The sequence below is a fragment of the Ovis canadensis genome, chromosome Y (assembly GCF_042477335.2).
Source record: "Ovis canadensis isolate MfBH-ARS-UI-01 breed Bighorn chromosome Y, ARS-UI_OviCan_v2, whole genome shotgun sequence".
NCBI classification, from domain to species: Eukaryota; Metazoa; Chordata; class Mammalia; order Artiodactyla; family Bovidae; genus Ovis; species Ovis canadensis.
Genome location: NC_091271.1, coordinates 27,692 through 48,309, shown reverse-complemented (window position 1 = coordinate 48,309; position 20,618 = coordinate 27,692). Strand labels below are relative to the sequence as shown.

At 59.5% G+C, this 20,618-nt stretch overlaps 1 protein-coding gene and 2 long non-coding RNA genes across 4 annotated transcripts; 2 read left to right on the top strand and 1 right to left on the bottom strand.

Annotated features, from left to right (window-relative positions):
- Positions 1-3,664: 3,664 nt before the first annotated feature.
- On the bottom strand, positions 3,665-17,562 carry PLCXD1 (phosphatidylinositol specific phospholipase C X domain containing 1). 2 transcript variants are annotated; one of them, XM_069573611.1, is made up of 7 exons: positions 17,131-17,562; positions 13,346-13,495; positions 10,964-11,100; positions 8,294-8,422; positions 6,311-6,466; positions 5,423-5,606; positions 3,665-4,304 (listed from the first exon to the last, which is right to left on the bottom strand). In XM_069573611.1, exons 1-7 carry the CDS (start codon positions 17,342-17,344, stop codon positions 4,066-4,068), a joined length of 1,209 nt encoding a protein of 402 aa, XP_069429712.1. In that variant the 5' UTR covers positions 17,345-17,562; the 3' UTR covers positions 3,665-4,065. The 2 variants fall into 2 exon arrangements, with proteins under 2 accessions (XP_069429712.1, XP_069429714.1); XM_069573613.1 differs by having other exon boundaries at positions 13,346-13,620; positions 17,131-17,497.
- On the top strand, positions 4,409-9,271 carry LOC138929852 (uncharacterized). The gene is made up of 2 exons (XR_011446063.1): positions 4,409-7,021; positions 8,228-9,271. It is a non-coding gene; the product is annotated as an uncharacterized lncRNA (long non-coding RNA).
- On the top strand, positions 11,466-11,760 carry LOC138431497 (uncharacterized). Its single transcript, XR_011253710.1, has 2 exons — positions 11,466-11,544; positions 11,670-11,760. It is a non-coding gene; the product is annotated as an uncharacterized lncRNA (long non-coding RNA).
- Positions 17,563-20,618: the final 3,056 nt, after the last annotated feature.

The following is a 20,618-nucleotide window of genomic DNA, read 5'->3' as shown; positions in this document are numbered from 1 at the left end:
GTCTCCATCCTCCTGGGTCTGCTAGGTGGGGTGGACAGGCGCTAACCCTAACCCCGGTGGGTGGTGAGCATGTGACTTGGGATGAACCCCCCAGGCTCCTGGGGTCCAGCCGCCCTCAGCAGGCCAGGGCTGCCCTGGGGGTGCCCACATGGTCCCAGGGCCCCCACAGTCATGGTGTCTTCCAGGATCCCCAGGGCTTGGCCACCCAGTTCCTCCCAGCTCCATTCCCAACTCCTCCCAGTCTGCAGGACACAGGAAGGACAGTGCAGGTCACTTCTGGCCTCTGGTCCCCTCTCCTCCCAGCATCCCCCCACCTGCTCCCCGGGGTTCCTCCCAGTCCTAGAAGCTGTACCCCAAGAACTCAGGGGAGCAGAGCTCACCTCAGAGCTGCCGCAGACACAGGCAGGTGATTGCTGGGCCTGACAGGGCTTAGCAGCTGAGACTCCAGGTTCTACAGGACAGGCTTCAGCAGCTGAAACTCGCAGGTTCTACAGGACAGGGCTCAGCAGCTGAGACTCCAGGTTCTGCAGGACAGGGCTCAGCAGCTGAGACTCCAGGTTCTGCAGGACAGGGCTCAGCAGCTGAGACTCCAGGTTCTACAGGACAGGTTTCAGCAGCTGAGACTCCAGGTTCTGCAGGACAGGGCTCAGCAGCTGAGACTCCAGGTTCTGCAGGACAGGGCTCAGCAGCTGAGACTCCAGGTTCTGCAGGACAGGGCTCAGCAGCTGAGACTCCAGGTTCTGCAGCACAGGGCTCAGCAGCTGAGACTCCAGGTTCTACAGGACAGGCTTCAGCAGCTGAAACTCGCAGGTTCTACAGGACAGGGCTCAGCAGCTGAGACTCCAGGTTCTACAGGACAGGGCTCAGCAGCTGAGACTCCAAGTTCTGCAGGACAGGGCTCAGCAGCTGAGACTCCAGGTTCTGCAGCACAGGGCTCAGCAGCTGAGACTCCAGGTTCTGCAGCACAGGGCTCAGCAGCTGAGACTCCAGGTTCTACAGGACAGGGCTCAGCAGCTGAGACTCCAGGTTCTACAGGACAGGGCTCAGCAGCTGAGACTCCAGGTTCTGCAGGACAGGGCTCAGCAGCTGAGACTCCAGGTTCTGCAGCACAGGGCTCAGCAGCTGAGACTCCAGGTTCTGCAGCACAGGGCTCAGCAGCTGAGACTCCAGGTTCTGCAGGACAGGGCTCAGCAGCTGAGACTCCAGGTTCTGCAGGACAGGGCTCAGCAGCTGAGACTCCAGGTTCTGCAGGACAGGGCTCAGCAGCTGAGACTGCAGGTTCTGCAGGACGGGGCTCAGCAGCTGTGGGGCATAGGGTGGGCTGCTGCACAGCATGTGGGAAACTTCCTGGATCAGGGAGAGACCTCACGTCTCCTGCATAGGCAGATGGATTTGCCGAGCTGTCGGGGAAGCCCTGGTTTCTTTTCCGACCCAGTAGCCGTGCACTGTGCTCCATCAGCCTTGGACTTTCAAGGATACTTCCAGGATTATCATGAAAGCTGCTAGCAACCTCTCAGTTGTCTGGTCACAAAATGGGACTTCCCTGGGGGTCCAGCGGTTCACATTCTGTGCTTCCAATGCACGGGGTGGTGATGCCATCCAACCTTCTCATCCTCAGCTGCCCCCTTCTCCTGCTGCCCTCAGTCTTTCCCAGCACTGGAGTCTTTCCCAAAGAGTTGGCTCTTTCCATCAGGAGGCCAAAATATTGGAGTTTTAGCATCAGTCTTTCCAATGAATAATCAGGGTTGATGTCCTTTGGGATTGACTGCTTTGATCTCCTTGCTGTTCAAGGGATTCTCAAGAGTGTTTTCCAGGCTCACAGTTGGAAACCATCAATTCTTCAGCGCTCAGCCTGCCTTATGGTTCCATTCTCACATCTGTGCGTGACTTCCAGAGAAGCCATCGCTTTGCTTATAGACCGCTGTCGGCAAAGTGATGTCTCTGCTCTTTAGCACTCTATCTAGGTTTGTCACAGCTTTTCTTCCAAGGAGCAAGCATCTTTTAATTTCGTGGCTGCAGTCACCATCCACAGTGATTTTGGAGCCCAGGAAAATAGTCTGTCACTGTTTCCATTGTTTCTTCATCTTTTTGCCTTGAAGTGATGGGACCTGATACATGATCTTAGTTTTTTGAATGCTGAGTATCAAGCCAGCTTTTTCACTTCTCTCTTTCACCCTCATCAAGAGGCTCTTTAGTTCCTCTTCACTTTCTGCCATTAGGGTGGTGTTATCTGCATGTATTGTTGCCGTTTCTCCCAGCAATCTTGATTCCAGCTTGTGCTTCTTCCAGCCCATCTATGATGTACTCTGCATATAAGTTAAATAAGCAGGGTGGCAGTGTACAGCCTTGACATACTCCTTTCCCAATTTTGAACCAGTCGGTTGTTCCATGTCCAGTTCTAACTTGCTTCTTGACCTGCATACAGCCTTCTCAGGAGCAGGTAAGTTAGTCTGGTATTCCCATCTCTTGAAGAATTCTCCACAGTCTGTTGTGATCCACACAGGCAAAGGCTTTTGTGTAGTCAATGAAGCAGATGTTTTACTGGATCTGTGAGCCAACAGATGTTGGCAGTTTGATCTCTGGTTCCTCTGCCTTTTCTAAACCAGGCTTATACATCTGAAGTTCTCGGTTCACATACCGTTGAAGCCTAGCTTTAAGGATTTAGAGCATTACCTTGCTAGCATGTGAAATGAATGCAGTTGTGTGGTAATTTGAACATTCTTTGACATTGCCCTTCTTTGGGATTGAAATGAAAACTGACCTTTTCCAGTCCTGTGGTCACTGCCAAGGTTTCCAAAGTTGCTGGCATGTTGAGTGAAGCACTTTCACAGCACCATCTTTTAGGATTTGAAACAGCTCAGCTGGAATTCCATCACCTCCACTGTTTGTACTGTTGCTTCCTAAGGCCCACTTTGCACTCCAGGATGTTTGGCTCTAGGTGAGTGATCACACTCTTGTGGTTATCCAGGTTATTAAGACCTTTTTTTTTTTTTTTTTAACAGTTCTTCTGTGTATCCTTGCTACCTCTCCTTAGTATCTTCTGCTTTAGTTAGGCCCATACCATTTCTGTCCTTTATTGTGCCCGTCTTTGTATGAAATAGTCCCTTGGTATCTCCAATTTTCTTGAAGAGATCTCCAGTCTTTCCCATTCTATTGTTTTCCTGTTTCTTTGCTTTATTCAAATCCCTTGTGATTATACAGTGGAAGTGACAAATAGATTCAAGGGGTAGATTGTGCACACAGAGTACTCGACCTATGGCCCCAGGTTCCTAACACTGCACAGGAGGTGGTGATCAGAAGCACCCACAAGAAAAATAAATGCAAAAAGGCAAACTGGTTGTCCGAGGAGGCCTTACAAATTGCTGAGAAGAGACAGGCAAAGGAGACATGGAAAGATACAGCCACCTGAATGCAGAGTTCCAAAGAATAGCAGGGAGAGATAGGAAGGCCTTCTTAGGTGAGCCACCAGGGCAGCCCCTCATCTAATAAAAGGGATTTCTCAGTGGGATCGCTATGCGCTCAGTGCCCCCTACGGACAGTGTGTCATACTGCCCCCCACCCCCTCGACCCAGCTGGGGGTTGTGTCGGCCGCTCTCAGCGCCCAGGGGGAGGGGGTTCCCCAGCCTCTCCCATGGGGAATCCACAGACAGACCCAGGAGTCTCCTTGGAAGATGCGATTGTACTAATCACGAGTCGCCTTTAATCATCACCTCACACCCTACATCCGCTGAGAGACACGGAGGACCGAGGAGTGCACGGACCCTGCCACCCGGCCCCACCTCTGCAGCCACCCACATTCCGTGGATGGATGGATGGACTGCCAGCCCCGCAGGACAGGACTGACAACAGCCTCGGCGATGCCCAGCTCCTCAGCGCGCCGTCTGTCAGCCCCAGGCGGCTTCCGGTTCAGCCCTGTGACGTCACAGGACGTGCCCGAGGCGCAGCCCCCGGGATGCCCGGCTCCGCCCACGTGCTGTCCGTCAGCCCCAGGCGGCTTCCGGTTCAGCCCTGTGACGTCACAGGACGTGCCCGAGGCGCAGCCCCCGGGATGCCCGGCTCCGCCCGTCAGCCCCGAAGCAGCTTCCGGTTCAGCCCAATGACGTCGCTGACAAACCCGCTGGCCCCGATGAAGTCGCCCGCGACGATGTTGGTGCAGCCGGCGGCCGACCCCGGGCACTGGGCCCGCACCCACGCGCACAGGTAGGGGAGTCCCGAGAGGGTCAGCTTCTGCAGCGACCAGGCCGGGTGGGCGAGGATGAACTCCAGGTTCTCCGTGAGGTTGATGCCGGCCACGAACAGCCCGCCTGGGACGAGAGAGGGGCTGCTGCTCATGGCGCCGGCTCCAGCCGCCCTCGTGTGCGGTCACCGACCCACGGGGTCACGTGGCCAGCCACCCCGTGTGGTCACCGACTCACACGGTCGCCCGCCCACGGGGTCAGCAACTCACGCAGTCACCCACCCATGTGGTCAGCAACTCAGGTCGGCCACCCACCCACACAGTTACCCACCCACTCGGTCACCCGCCCATGGGGTCAGCAGCCCACGGGTCTCTAGGCCACCTGGCCACCAAGCCACGTGTTCACCCACCCATGGAGTCCCTAACCTGCGAGGTCATGCGGTCACCTGTCCACATGATTACCCACTCACACAGTCATCCACCCATGTGGTCAGCAACTCAGACCGGTCACCCCCCACACAGTCACCCACCAACTCGGTCACCCGTCCATGTGGTCACCCGCCCAGGCGACCACTAACCCATGCGGCCACCCACCCATGTGACCACTAACCCAGGCGGTCACCCGCCCAGGCGGTCACGTGCCCATGTGACCACTAACCCATGTGGTCACCCGCCCAGGCGACCACTAACCCATGTGGTCACCCGCCCAGGCGACCACTAACCCATGCGGCCACCTACCCATGCGACCACTAACCCATGCGGTCACCCGCCCATGTGACCACTAACCCATGCGGTCACCCGCCCATGCGGTCACCCGCCCAGGCGGTCACCCGCCCAGGCGGTCACCCGCCCAGGCGGTCACCCGCCCATGTGACCACTAACCCATGGGGTCACCCGCCCATGCGGTCACCCCATCCAGACTCTGGCCTCCGCAGCAGTCAGAGCTTCAGATGTCCGACAGAGACCAAAGTTCAGACAGCAGGGGCTCACAGGGGTGTTGACTCATGAGTTTCTCCTGTTAGAGAGGGCAGGCTGGCTGGACGGCGACCCCAAAGATGTCCACGTCCTGACCCTGTGTCGCGGACACAATAACTTGCGCACGGATGTCCACATCCTGACCCCCTGTGGTGGACACAGTAACGTCCCCTAACACGTCACGTTCCGTTTCTCTGCTTGAACGCAAAGCCAGCCCGATGCCCTCAGACACGCGTGTGACCAGGTGTCCTGGTGCGAGGCGGCACTCACCGGGGCGGCCGCAGCTCTTCATGCGCTCCAGGTAGTGGACGAGGTCCTGGGGCTTCACCTTGTTCCCCCACCAGTAGGGGATCCCGGGCCACAGCTCCACGTGCCGGCTCACGGTCGCCTCGTCCTCGTACGACAGGATGACCTGCTGGCCCCGTGACCACAGCTGGCGCAGAGTCGGCACCTCCTGGGGGGGGGCGGGGATCAGCCGGGTGCCTGTGAGACGTGTGCACAGGGGCTACTGCGGTGCCTTGACACGCTGTGCCAGTTATTGGGGGTGTCCCAGAAGCCACAGTGATGTGTGGGTTACTGGGGTGTCTGTGAGCAGTGACGGGCTGGTTATCGGGTTCTCTGTGAGAAGAGAGTCGTGGGTGGGTTATTGACGTGTCTCAGTAGAGACACTGGTGGGTAGGTCACTGGGGTGTCTGAGTGGAGACGGTGATGGGTGGGTTATTGGGGTGTCTTGAGCAGTGACTTGTAGATTTTGGGGGTGTTTGAGTGGAGACTCTGGTGGGTAGATTACTTGGGTGTCTTGAGCAGTGATGGGCAGATTATGGCGGTCCCTGAGTGGAGATAGAGGTGGGTGGATTAATGGGGTTTCTGATAGGAAATGGCAGGTGGGTGACTGGGGCATCTTGAGGAGTGATTGATGGATTTTGGGGGTGTCTGAGTGGAGACTGGGCAGGGTGGATTACTGGGGGTGCCTGTGACCAGTCATGGGCTGGTTACTGGGGTGTGAGTGGAGACGGTGGTGGGTGGATTACTGCGCTTCCGTGAGCGGCGTCACCTGGCGCCTGAATCAGCCTCATGTGCCGAGCGGATGGTCCGTGATTACAGTGGAGCCTGGCGCTCCCCCCACCCCTGCCGCCGAGAGCGGGCAGCCCCGCTCACCCCGCGGGGACACAGCATGTCCCCGAAGATGTTCTTGATGCAGCCCACCAGGTACTCGTGCAGGCCCTCCGTCATGCCCTCGAAGTTCCTGCACGCCAGGATGACCACCTCCCGGGGGTGGCCCTCCAGCCACTCGGAGATCTCCGTGAGCGTGTCCTGGGCGGGGGTGGCGAGAAGGGCCTTGTGTGAGAGACGAAGGGGCGTGGGTGGGGGCGTCCCCCAGCACGACCACTCCACAGACGGGTCAGGGGGTCCTGACACAGAAAGACACAGAGCAAGGCGCCTGCTCCCAAGGGACCCAGCCTCTCCCGAGTGGCAGCGGGGAGCCGTGGGTGTGTACACGCTCCTGTAGGTACAGTGCACACACGCGTGTGCGTGTGGTCAGGCCTGTGTGTGCACAGATGTGCGTGTGTGTGCACGCACAGCAGCAGGGAGCAGTGCTCATAGACTTGTGTGGAGTGTGCACTGCAGGGCGCGTGCGAGGCCAGCAGGGGGCGTGCGAGGCCAGCAGGGGGCGCGCACACCGAGGCCCAGGGACGGCGCCCCCAGACCCCGAGGGTCGCTGGCATCTATGGTGGGGGCACAGGGGCCGCGGCCAGAGGAAGCCGTGCAGTGACTTGGCGGCCGAGAGGATGGACTGGACACAGGAAGACACGCTGAGGACCCGGTTCAGCCAAACTGCGGGAGACGCCCCAGAGGCCAGGGCTGCAGGTGTGAGTTCAGAAACGCATGCTGGTTGGGGATTCTGAGTGACTGATGCCAGAGGTCAGCCCTCTCCTGCCTGGAGTGGGTGTGTGTCCATCCCCTTACCTTAGGAGTCAGCATCTTCTAACTGGGGTGGACATGTATCCATCCTGCTAGGGGTCAGCCTCTCTTGATTGGAGGGGACGTGGGTCCATCTGAGTGGACGTGTGTCCGTCCCCTTAGGGGTAAGCGTCTTCTAACTGAGGTGGACGTGTGTCTGTCTGAGGGGCTGTGTGTCTGCCCCCTTAGAGTTTGGCGTCTTCTAACGGGTGGACGTGTGTCTATCCTGTCGGGTTCACCTCTATTGACTGGAGGGGACGTGGGTCCGTCTAAGTGGATGTGTGCCTGTCCCCTTAGGGGTTAGTGTCTTCTAACCGGGGTGGGTGTGTTTCTGTGTGAGTGGGTGTCTATCCGCCCCCTTAGGGGTCAGCGTCTTCTGACTGGGGTGGACGTGTGTCTGAGTGGACGTGTGTCCATCCCATTAGGGGTCAGTGTCTTCTTACTGGGGTGGACGTGTGTCTGTCTGAGTGGCCATGTGTCTGCCCCTCTCTTCTAACGGGTGGACCTGTGTGTCCTGTCAGGGGTCTGTCTCTGTTCACTGGCAGGGACGTGGGTCCGTCTGAGTGGACGTGTGCCTGTCCCCTGAGAGGTCAGCGTCTTCTAACTGGGGTGGACGTGTCTGAGTGGGTGTGCGTCCACCCCCTGAGAGGTCAGCGTCTTCTAACTGGGGTGGGCGTGTCTGAGTGGGTGTGCGTCCGCCCCCTGAGAGGTCAGCGTCTTCTAACTGGGGTGGGCGTGTCTGAGTGGGTGTGCGTCCGCCCCCTGAGAGGTCAGCGTCTTCTAACTGGGGTGGGCGTGTCTGAGTGGGTGTGCGTCCGCCCCCTGAGAGGTCAGCGTCTTCTAACTGGGGTGGGCGTGTCTGAGTGGGTGTGCGTCCGCCCCCTGAGAGGTCAGCGTCTTCTAACTGGGGTGGGCGTGTCTGAGTGGGTGTGCGTCCGCCCCCTGAGAGGTCAGCGTCTTCTAACTGGGGTGGGCGTGTCTGAGTGGCTGTGCGTCCGCCCCCTGAGAGGTCAGCGTCTTCTAACTGGGGTGGGCGTGTCTGAGTGGGTGTGCGTCCGCCCCCTGAGAGGTCAGCGTCTTCTAACTGGGGTGGGCCTGTGTTGCCCCTCACAGGTCAGCCTGTCCTGCCTGGGCCGCACGTGGCTGTCCCTGGCTGGCGGCCCCCGCCCGCGCGCCCACCTCCACGAGGGCCGTCGTGTACACCATGTGGACGAAGTGCAGGTTCCTCTCGGAGCCCTCCTCCATGTGTGCGATCCGCAGGTCCAGGTACCGCACGCCCGCGTCCAGCTGCTCAGTGACGCTCAGCACCTGCACACAGGGGTCGGTCACCGGTGCTGGGCACAGGGTGGCCCTGCCTCGGCTCGTCGCTGCCCTCGGGGGCTGGGCCTGCGCTGAGGATGCCCAGCTGAGGGCCGTGTCGTCCACCGTGAAGTCGGCAGTGTTGGAACCGCCAGGCTCGGGCCCTGCTTCTGGGAACAGTGTCTTCAGGGTCAATGATCACGTGCAGCCACAGAGCCCGGGCCCAGACTGTGGTCTTGAGGGTCCCTGCAGGGTCCAGCCTCACCCTCCTCCCTGGCAGTCCTTGGGCAGAAGCCCCCAGTGGGTCCACCAGAGCAGGCTCCAGGACACCCCAGCTGGACCCTCGGACGTGAGGACACACGGGACCCACAGAGGTCTGCCGCCACCCCCATAGGGGCGCTGGGGAAGGCAAGGAGGATCCAAGGGGCAGAAGGAAAGGAAGAAAGCTCTGCCTGCCGCGCGAATAAGAGGAAAAAGCAAAAAAATAACAGCAACGGAAATGAAAAGGGAAAGCTGCTCAGTCGTGTCCAACTCTTGGCAGTCCCATGGACTGTGGCCCACAGACCCCTCTGTCCATGGGATTCTCCAGGCAAGATCACTGGAGTGGGGAGCCTTTCCCTTCTCCAGGGGGTTATTCCCAACCCAGGGATCAAACCCAGGTCTCCCGCATTGCAGGCAGGTTCCTTACCAGCTGAGCCACCAGGGAAGCCGTAACATAACTTAGTAGCAGAAAAGGTACTTTGTTCTCTACAAGGAATCATAATGGAAAAAGAAAAGAATAAGGGTAAAAAGTTGGAAAGAAAATAACAGATGTGCTCTATCCAAAATAAAAGAAGCAAAGACTGATGTTAACATAAATTAGTAGCAGAAAATGGCAGTGTTCTCTACACAGCGTCATTATGGGAAAAGAAAAATATCTAAGGATTTATAAAAAGGGAAAGAAAGCGATCGTCTCCCTCTATCCAAAGTAAAAGGAAAAGTAAAAATGAATATTAACATCAGCTAGTAGCAGAAAACGGTACTGTGTTCTCTGCATGGAGTCATAATAGAAAAAGAAAGAAAGAAAAGGATAAAAAAAAGGGAAAGAAAGTCACAGACCCCCCCCCCCCCATCCAATGCAAAATAAAAGAAAAAGCAAAGAGTACTATGAATATTGTCAGCTGACTTGCCATCCACCTCTAAAAGGAGTAAGTCAAGGGCTGCGGCCGCCGCCGACCTTCAACAACCCCCGAAAGACCCCCCCCCCCCACCACGCACACCCCAGGCCTCCCAGGACGGAGGGACCCCGGCACCAAGGGACCCTCAGAGCAGAGGGCCCCCAGCCCTACAGGCCTCCCGGGCTCTGGTGGACCCGCCCCTCTGGGTTCGAGCTGCAGGCGCCTGACTGGAGCAGGAATGAGGCTTGCCCACATTCCAGCCCTTGCTCTCCGCCCCTCAGGTCCCCCAGCAGGATTCCAGCAACTGGGGACCTCCCAGGGGGAAGCAATTACACATTGCAGGAGGTAGCAATTACATGAGGCCAGAGGTGCAATTATACGAGGCAAGAGGTGCGCTTGACAGCCTCGGGAGCCGAAAACCAGGAATGTGAGTGCCCCCCACGCAGGGTACAGGAAGGCGGGGCCGCCTGCCTCCGAGGTGGGCCCTTGTTCCTGAGGCCCCTGGGCCTGGGCGGGTTCTCTACCCGCTACCATCCACCCCCGGCTGCCCTGTGTGCCAGCGACAGGGCTGCTGCCAGTCGGCGCCCCCTCCTCACAGACAGGCCCTGCCATCGACCCTCTCCATCCTGCACAGTGACTGCCGCCCACCCGGCTTCTCCCCACCCCCTAAACCCTGTGCCGCTGGGAGGAGTGCTGCAGGGGGAGGGAGGGAGTGCCTGCGTCTGGTTCTCTGGGACCCCACGGGCTGCAGCCCGCCAGGCTCTCTGTCCATGGGAGTCTCCAGGCCAGCACACTGGAGTGGGCGGCCATTTCCTCCTTCAGGGGATCTTCCCCCACCCAGGGATCAAACCTGAGTTCCCTGCATTGCAGGCGGATTCCTTACCATCTGAGCCACCAAGGAATCCTCCCTGGCGGGGGTGTCGAGCTGCAAACACAAAGCCACCTCAGAGGAAGTGGGAACTCAGCTATTGCTTATCTGGGAGCAGGAAGGAGCTGTCCTCAGCTGCACAATGGGCGGGACCCCCCCCCAACCCCCCCAACCCCCCCCCAGCCTCTAACTTCAGCCTGTGATGCTCTTAGATGCTGGTCCACAGTAAAGCTCTGTCCTTTGCTACCTTTCTGGGAGGCTCGCTGGGTCGGGAAGATCCCCTGCAGGAGGGCATGGCAACCCACTCGTGTTCTTGCCTGCAGAATCCCACTGGTGGAGGAGCCTGGTAGACTTCAGTCCATGGGGTTGCAAAGAGGCAGACACGACTGAGCGACTCAAGAACAATTGAGCTGTACAGCGGGTTTGTTCTCATTCCTGTTTCCCCAACAGGGATGAGGACGCCGCCCTGGGGTCACACCAGCAGCTGGAGCTGGGCCAGGGCTGGGCGTGCCTGCAGACCCTCACCTGTGTGGTGGACCACTTGAGCACCACGGGCAGGGTGACGCACGGCAGCACTTTGCGCAGAAGCTGCAGCAGCCTCGGCTCCTGGCTGGAGATGGGCGACTTCTTGTTCAGGCAGTAGGTCATCGTGTCGTGGCTCCCTGCAGGCACACCAGGCAGGGAACACGTCAGCCCCGAGCCTGCCCCCTGAGCCCCCGGGCCGCCCTCGGGATGCACGGCAGCGCCGCAGGGCACAGGGAATCCTGAAAGTCACGTCCACCGAGACCGCGGAACTGAATCCTGCTTCGCAATGGGGTCTCTGCAGATGGGAGCAAGTGGAGGGCAGTTTCTTTAAGGAGTGCCGCTTTTGGACAGGAAAGGCTTCAGATGGCTTCTGATTTCATGGTTTGTGGTTTCCCAGGTGGTGCTCCTGGCAAAGAACCCGCCCGCCAATGCAGGAGACATAAAAGACGCAGGTTTGATCCCTGGGTCAGGAAGGTCCCCTGGAGGAGGGCCCGGCAGCCCACTCCAGGATTCCTGCTTGGAGAATCGCGCGGAAAGAGGATCCTGGCGGGTGCAGTCCGTGGGGTCACAGAGAGTGTGACGTGAGTGAGCACAGACAGACCCTCTAGTTACAAGTACTTTGAAGTTACTCATGGTATTTTCAGGCTCTCTATGACACCGGTTTCATCTGTTCTTTTTCCTTTTAAATCTGTGTGGTCTGTTTCAGAGACTGTGCTCAGATTCACACCTTAGCAGTCACCAGGGGACATCCAGAAATCCTTCCCTCTGTCTCTGAACATAGGTCTGGACGAGCTTTATTTCTTTCTCCCATCTTTTTTTTTTTTTAAATTTATTCTCAGGGTCAAGGGATGGGAAGGAGGATTTACAAGTTCACAGTATAATTTGATTTGATGCTGTATGGAAGAGTGGATGGATGGATGGATGGATGGTGGGTGGGTGGGTGGAGGGATGGAGGGAGGGACGGATGGGGGGTGGTTGGATGCATGGGTGGATGGATGGTGAGTTGGTGGTTAGAGGGATGGATGAGTGGGTGGATGGACAATGAGTGGGTGGATGAGTGGATGGACGGATGGGTGGGTTCTCAGCATGTGGCCCATGCACACGGTGGTGTGTGACTCACCATGAAAAGGAGTGAAGCTCTGACATAGGCTACATAGTGGACGGACCGTGAACACATGATGGTCAGTGAGAGGAGCAGAGGAGGACACGTTTTCCATGTGCATTTATAAGAAATGTCCAGAGCAGGCACATTTGCAAAGACGGAAGCAGGTGAGAGGTGCCCAGGCCTGGAGGAGGGCCTCAGGAGTTCTGTGTAAGGAGAGCGGGCCCCTCGTGGGTGGAGGCGGCCTGAAGACCCGGACGCCCCCTCCTTGCGGAGCCCCCACGCCTTGCTCGCCGGGAAGCAGCGGAAAGGCGGAGACGGGGTCCGCGGTTCCCTGGCTGCTCCACATCCGCGGGGAAGGGCCGTGTGGGCCCCTCCGAGGGATGGTGGGGTGGCGGGCATCAAACCCCAGAGCCGTCGAGAGGGCGAGGAGGAGTCTGAGGCTGCCTTCCCTAGGAAACGGCACTTCCTGTTTGTCCCGCTGCTCGTCTGCGCGCCCAGCGGGCAGTGCCCAGGGTCGCTGCCGGAGGAGTGTGCGTGGAGAACGGCGCGTTTGCACCTTGGGAGGTAAGCAGGCTGGTGCTGACCGGCGGGGACCCTCCCCGCCCAGGCCCCGGTGGCTGCCCCTCCGATGGCTTGAGAACAGCAGTGTCGCCCTGGAAGTGCCCGCCTACCTGGGTACCTCCGGGCATTCCCAAGTCGAGATGCCCGCCCACGGCTGAGCTTTGCAGCACTTTGCGACCAAACTGGCTGGAGTCAAGAGGTTCCTCATTTTAATGAAATAGTCCCGGCACCACTTACCGAGCCGTCTGGGGCCGGGCGGACACCCTAAACCTTGGGCGCTCCGGGTCAAGTGCAGAAGGCGCTGCCCGAGCTCTGGTGGAAAGCGCGGGTGCGAAGGTGAGGGAGCTCAACTTCCCGGGGGTCCCCGCGAGTAGGACAGTGGCCGAGAAAGCACGGCCCCCTCTCCCCAGGGCTCGCACGTGTCCTGAAGGCAGGCTCTCGGGGGTTCATGTGCCTTCCGGGTTGAATGGGGATAAAGTGGACCCAGAGGGAAGGTGCTGGGGTGTGTATGTATGTGTGCACCACGCGTGCACGCATATGTGTGTGTTCCTTGTGTGTGTGCATGAGTGTTCTGTGTGTGTGCAGTGTGCGTGTGTGCGCAGTGTGCGTGTGTGTGCCTGCACATGTGTGTGCCTCCATGTTTGGCACTGAGGCTTCGCACACCTGGGACCGTCTGGAGGCCGCCTTCCCGCCGAGCCGAGCCTGCGGGGCCTCACCTGGGATGGAGAGCTGGTGCAGTGGCACGTCCCAGAGTCGAGAGCTCAGCGCCGACATCCAGTCCGCGTTCGCCTTGGAGGCGCAGGGCAGGCCGCGGAAGGAGCCGGCCGAGCTCACTTGCCCGCCCATCGGAGGCCGAGCCGGGAGATCTGCGGGAGGAAACGGGGCTCTGCAGGAGTTGAAAGAGGACGTGCGCGGAGGCGTGGCTCAGAAACGGGAACCTGAGGGCTCCTCTCCAAGTGAAAGGATGGGGTGCTGGCGAGGGGAGACAGCTCTAGAGACAGACAGAAATGGACAGAGACATGAAGAGACACGGGAGGTGTAGGGAGGGTTTGAGGGGGAGCAAGGGAGGGGGGACAGGGACCAACAGACAGACCCCAGCACCTCAAGTGTGTTCTCCCTGCTGCTGGAGCTGGCGACCCCCTCCAGAGGGCCCCCCACCCTCGCGCTCTGCACCAGCCCCTCCTCTAAGGGGCCCCTGTTGAGCCTGCGGGGTCTGCAGGAATCGGGGCTTCCATCCTAGGGGGCTGGAGCGCAGGCACTAGGCCGCACCTCCTTCACGCCCTGAGGCGCTCTGTCCTCTGGTGGGTGTTGCTGCAGGAAACGAGACAGTATAGGCTCCCAGGATGAAGCGCCCGGCTGAGCAGCTACGAAGCTGGGAGCGCCTCCGGCCAGGGTCTGAGTGTCCCCTCTCTCCTGTTACGGGTGGGGGTCCTGACAGGGCGGGGACAGGGAAGTGAAAACGCTAGCGTCTTTACTACCGTGGGGCCAAGCGCGGCCATCCCGTGATGCAAGGAGACGATTTAAAACAGAATCACCTGGACACAGGACTTGGGTGGCGGCCCCTGACATCACTCCCGAGCCTCTGTGCCTCGTCTTCCCACCAGGGAGAGGGGACAGAGCCCTCTGCGTGGTGTTGAAGGTGACCCGGGGGTCCAAGAAGCCCCGCCCCCCCCGCCCCCCCCCCCCCCCCCCCCCCCCCGCCCCGCCTGTGTCCTGGAAACAGTTTCTGCAACAGCTTTCCTCCCTGTAGAGACTCAGATCCTCACTTCCCTGACCCGGCCACACAGACCAGTTCCTACCCGGGATCGTCCATCGGGGCTGACCCAGTCACAACATGGGCCTGCAACCCGCTGGTTCCGCCTACCCAGCCCCAACTGCAGCCCCTGTCCCTGCTTGGGCAGAAGCCCCCCCTCACGGCTCCTCCCGTCAGGGCCTGTGGTCCACGTGCCACCAGGAGTTGCTTTCATGGCAAACATGCCTGGGCCTCCGTTCTTGTGTTTACTGCTCTCCATGGACAGGGGTGGTTCCTATTCTTAAGGTCCTCCCTCTACAGTAATAGTTCCCTTCTGTTGTCAGAGTCCCCCCTCTACAGTAATAGTCCCCTTCTGTTGTCATAGTCTCCCCTCTACAGTAATAGTCCCCTTGTGTTGTCAGAGTCCCCCCCTACAGTAATAGTCCCCTTCTGTTGTCATAGTCCCCCCTCTACAGTAATAGTCCCCTTCTGTTGTCATAGTCCCCCCTCTACAGTAAGAGTCCCCTTCTGTTGTCATAGTCTCCCTATAGAGTAATAGTTCCCCTTCTATAGTAATGAAAGTGAAAGTGCAGTCACTCAGTTGTGTCTGACTCTTTGCGACCCCGTGGACTGTAGCCCACCAGGCTCCTCCGTCCATGGGATTCTCCAGGCAAGAATAGTGGAGTGGGTTGCCATGTCCTCCATGGGATCTTCCCGACCCAGGGGTTGAACCCAGGTCACCCGCATTGCAGGCAGAGGCTTTAACCTCTGAGCCACCAGGGGCTCAGTAATAGTACTGTTACTATAGTAATAGTTCCCTCTCATTTCATAGTTGGAGGAGGGCATGGCTTCAGCATCAGTCCTTCCAAAGACCACCCAGGGCTGATCTCCTTCAGAATGGACTGGTTGGATCTCCTTGCAGTCCAAGGCACTCTCAAGAGTCTTCTCCAACACCACAGTTCAAAGCCCTACCTCTGTGTAATCATGCCCTCTCTAGGGTAATGCTCCTGCCTGAAGGACTCTTATCCTGTAATAGTCCCCTTTCCTCTTCACAATAACCCTTCAGAATAAAAGTCTCTTTCTCATCTGAACATGATTTTCATCCGCTTCAAGAAGATGCGAGTAGAACACACAGCTAAACAGTGTGTCAGAAGCCCGAGCCCAGCGCCGTGGGGAGCACCTGCGGGTGTGTGCGCCCCGGCTCCTAGCGCCCCTCTGGTGCGTCTGTGTCAGCACCCTGGGGACACCTGTGGGTGTGTGTCTGTCTCTTCCCCTCGCAGAGGAGACCTCCCCATAACACAGGGCTCCTGCCTGCTGGGTGTCCTGCCCACGTCTCCCCGTAACACAGGGCTCCTGCCCAGTCCTGAGCCCTCCTGTCTCCACATCCCCGGACGTCTGTTCCATCAGAATCCGGGTCACTGAGTCACAAGCCCTTCACCCTCCTGTGTGCGCTGGCCTGAGAACCTGGTGGCTTCATTGTGAAGGGAGGGAAAATGCCATCCCCCGGGGACACCAGTCCTGTCCTCGCAGGACACTCCTGTCTCCCCGGTACACACGTGTGGGTCACCTACCCTCTCTCCCTTGGTTGTGAGCCCCAGCTGTCTGGTTTCCAAGTGCAGATTCAGGAATGCTCGGGGCCACGAAGGCAGCCTTGAGGCCTCGGACAGCACCCCAGGGAGCACACCCCCATGGCTTCCGCGGGCTCAGCGGGGCACTTCCTCAGGTGCCTGCCATGCCCTCTGTGTCCTCGGGCCACTCAGGTGAGCAGTGCGGGGCGCCTGCCGGTGAGGGCAGGTTCCGCCCCCGCGGGCCCCGGGGAGACACAGGGGAGGCCCCGTGTGACCGCACGCACGTCTGCGGGTGGGACGGGCACACAGGCGCCCAGGGCATAGTTCTCAGGTGAATGAATGGATGGAGCAACGCAGGGCCGGCGAACCCAGCACATGGCCGTTCCTGTCCTGCTCACCCGGCCCCGAGTGGTGGGCAGGCTTCACAAGCGATAGGCTCCTAAACCTTTGCTCAGGTCCCCAAACTCACCAGCCCCCTGAAAGGCTCACTGGGTCCCCAAGATACTCGCCAGCCCCGTGAAACACTCTCTGGATCCCCAAACTCACCAGCCCCCTGAAAGGCTCACTGGGTCCCCAAGATATGAAAGGCTCACTGGGTCCCCTAAACTCACCAGCCCCCTGAAAGGCTCACTGGGTCCCCAAGATATTAAACGCTCACTGGTTCCCCTAAAGTCACCAGCCCCCTGAGTGGCTCACTGGGTCCCCAAGATATGAAACGTTCACTGGGTCCCCAAAAGTCACCAGCCCCCTGAAAGGCTCACTGGGTCCTCAAGATATGAAAGGCTCCCTGGGTCCCCTAAACTCACCAGCCCCCTGAAAGGCTCACTGGGTCCCCAAGCACTTCCTGGGCTCCCAAAGTGCCCACCCACCCCGACCAGCCTGTGGCCCTACCCCCTCAGCGTCAGGACAGGATGGAGACCTAGGTCATCAGCTGTCCTCCCCGAGTGGCACCAGCCAGCACAGGTCAGCACCGGCTCGGGACTCGTGATGGGCTTGAAACTGCGCCCCGCGAGCAGCAGTCTAGGACCTCTGTCGGGCTCCGCGCTCGCGCCCAGAGGGACTCTCCTTCCACCTGCAGACGCCGGGTGGACGCCTCCCTTCCCCCGGGAGGTCTCAGCCCTCCAGCCCCTCCCGCTGCCCAGTTCAGCCGCCCAGGGCCCGGGGGCCCGAGCGCGCAGACCTCCCGGGACCCCCGCCTCACCGTGGGAGTCTGTCCGCGCGTCTCCCCGGGGGACGCCGCGTGCGCACCGCACTCTCTGACCGCGGAGTCCAGCGGGAACTCCCGGCTGCTCGCTGAGCCCTCTGGCCCGCGGGAGCCTCAGGCGTTTCCTCAAAGGCCTGACTGGATGCCGGAAACACCCACTCCCCGAGGTGGGGGACCGCCTCCTAGACATGCCCCGCCCCGCCCCCTGCATCGCCCGGCTCTAGGCGGGGGACTCGTGCGGACAGCGCTGCCTGGCCGGGCTGGGGGGCCCGGGTGCCCCCGACGGACAGTCTGCAGGGCCCAGCCCTGCCCAGGGGCCGTCGTGGGCCCAGCGCCCAGACGGTGGGATGCCAGCGCGTGAGCTGGGCTAGGGCGACCTGACCACCTGGCCGAGCGCTGGCCGCTGTCCAGCATGTGGTCGCTGCCGCCCAGGACCGGAGCAAACAGGGCTGTCAGCCCAGGGCTCCGTTGCATCATCCGTGCCTCCAAGCCTTTGATCCCGCCGGGTCACGCTGGGTGGCAGGTGGCCAAGTCCTCCACTGAAGTGTCCGGCCCCGAGCGGCCCTTGTCCCAGCCCTGACTGCGGTGTGTGGTCTCCGCGGGTGAAGGTGCACCCCCAGGGCGAGTCCTCGCCTGCAGCCCCGCTGACCCCAGGTGACAGAGCCTAGGAGGGTCAGTCCCTCGCCCTCCGCGAGCCCCGTCTGCTCCTCGCAAGTTAGCGCCTTGGGCCCCCGTCTCCCTTCCCCCACTGTGGCTGGAGGTCAAGGGATCAGAGGCGGACCGTGAATTCCAGCTCACTGCCGGGAACCCTCCTGGTGGCCAGGCTTCACAGGTAAAGAATCTGCCTGCCACACCACAAAGCGGGTTCAAGCCCTGGGTGGGGAAGGTACCCCGGAGGAGGAAGCGTCAACCCAGTCCAGCGTTCGTGCCTGGAGAGCCCCATGGCAGAGGAGCCTGGGGGCCATAGTCCCTGGGGGCGGGAAGAGACATCACAGGGTGGCCAAGAGAAGCAGCTGCAGGCGGCCCTTCTCCCCTCGCCCCTGAGTCCCTGTTGCAGGAGCTGCTAGTTCCCTCTGGGGGCTCGCCTTCCGCATTCATCTGAGCTCGGGCCCCACCGGCTCCCTCCTGCCCCTGTTCCTCCCTCCGTGCAGGGCTTCCTGCCGCCCCGACTCCTCTCCCTCCAAGCCAGGTCCCCTCCCCGCCGCGCTGTCACCCTCCTCAGTCACAGCACCCGGAAATCTCCAGGTCTCCAGAAGCCCTGCTTTCTGCTGGAAAAGAATTTCCAGACACAGAGCATTTCAGAAGGGAGTGAGCTGATTAAGAACCAAGAGCAGAGGTCCTGGCGCAGCAGGGGAGCCGACAGTTCGCAGGGTCAGGAGCTAGTGTTTACACCCTCTGCGTGCTCAGCCGCTCAGGCGTGTCCAACTGTTTGCCATGCCCTCCTCCAGCGGATCTTCCTGACCCAGGGATCGAACCTGGGTCTCTTGAATCTCCTGCGCTGTCAGGAGGGTTTTTACCACTAGTGTCACCTGGGAAGCCCCAGCCCCTTTCTACTGGTTGCTTAAAGCCTCCAGATCTTCGCTAACAAGCTTCCAGACCCCAAATTACACAAAGACGCCCACTCCAGTAAACCCCTGGAGCCCCCGGAGCCCCCACCAATCACCTAAAGCCAGCCTTCCAGCAGGAATTTCCTGTCCTGAGGGCCTCCCTGGTGGCTCAGATGGTGAAGAATCTGCCTGACCTCCATTGGAGCTGGGCGGGCAGGGCGCCAACCTCCACTGCAGCCCCCGTCGGGGACCGTCCTGGTCTCAGACACACGTACAGCCAGTGACCCCTGGATGTAACAAGAAGCTTGTGTCTTTTTACAGGCAGGCCTTTTCCGGACACACCGAAGCAGCTGCTGCTCCCTTGCCTGACCCCACCCCCACCTCCTTCCTCCAGGCCCAGCTGAGAGGCTGCCGCCGCTCCCTCCTTGCCTGCTGCCTCTCGCAGCCATGCAGTGAGAGCTGTGGTCAGCCGCTCAGTCGTGTCTGACTCTGTGACCCCATGGACCGCAGCACTCCAGGCCTCCCTGTCCATCACCAAATCCCGGAGTTTGCTCAAACTCATGTCCATCAAGTCGGTGATGCCATCCAACCATCTCATCCTCTGTCGTCCCCTTCTCCTCCCACCTTCAATCTTTCCCAGCATCACGATCTTTTCCAATCAGTCAGTTCATTGCTTCAGGTGGCCAAAGTATTGGAGCTTCAGCTTCAGCATCAGTCCTTCCAGTGAATATTCAGGGTTGATTTCCTGTAGGATTGACTGGTTGGATCTCCTTGCAGTCCAAGGGACTCTCAAGAGTCTTCTCCAACACCACAGTTCAAAAGCATCAATTCTTTGGCGCTCAGCTTTCCTTATAGTCCGACTCTCACACCCATACATGACCACTGGAAAAACCATAGCTTTAACAATAGAGACCTTTGTCTGCACAGTGATGTCTCTGCTTTTCAATGCGCTGTCTAGGCTTTTCGTAGATTTTCTTCCAAGGAGCCGTGTCTTTTAATTTCTAGATGTGAGGAATGCAAAGATTGGGATCAGGAAATCAGGTCCTGAAAATATCTTGACTATCCAAAGACCTGTTCCTCCAGTTTCCCTGGAGCACAGAGGGCGTCACTCTGCACCCTGAATTCCCCTCGGGGGTGTTGGAAGTCAGCAGCTGCAGCAGCATGGGTTACCTCTCCGTGGAGGCAGGTGGCTAACGCCCTTATCGTTGTTCACGTGCTCAGTCACTCAGTCGTGTCCGACTGTTTGCGACCCCGTGGATTGTATCCCACACATGGGTGGATTGTATCCCACGCATGGGTGGATGGATGGTAGATGGATGGTGGGGATGGTGGGTGGATGGATGGGTGGATACACAGAATGGGGTCCATGCTGACGGTGGAATGTGACACAGCCGTGAAGAGGAGTGTAGCTGACACAGGATACAACGTGGAAGGGCTTTGCACACCCGGCGCTCAGAGAGAGGCAGAGGCCGAAGGGCTCACTGCCTGAGTCTGCCTGCGCTGCCGCAGCAAAACAGAGGGCTGGGTGCGCCAGCAGCGCAAATGCCTTTCCTACAGTTGAGGCCAGAAGTCTGAGATGAGGGTGTCAGGATGGGCAGGTTCTGGTGAAACTACGTTCATGGTTGGGAGCGGGGTCTTCACGGTGTCCTCAGGTGGAGGAAGGGCTGAGGGGACTCCTTGGGGGTCCCTGCCATAAGAACTGGGATCCTGTTCATGAGGTCTCCACTCATGACCTCATCACTCACCCCCGCCGCCGCTGGTTACACCATCACCTAGGCGTTACGATTTCAACATGTGAATTTCAGGGGGCACAAACATCCAGCCCAGAACAACCACAGACTGTATGATTCAGCTTACAGGAAATAGGCAGGCAAACCCAGGGACAGGAGGTGGTGTCAGGCGCTGGGGAGGGAAGGGCAACGGGAAGCCACTCTTCCC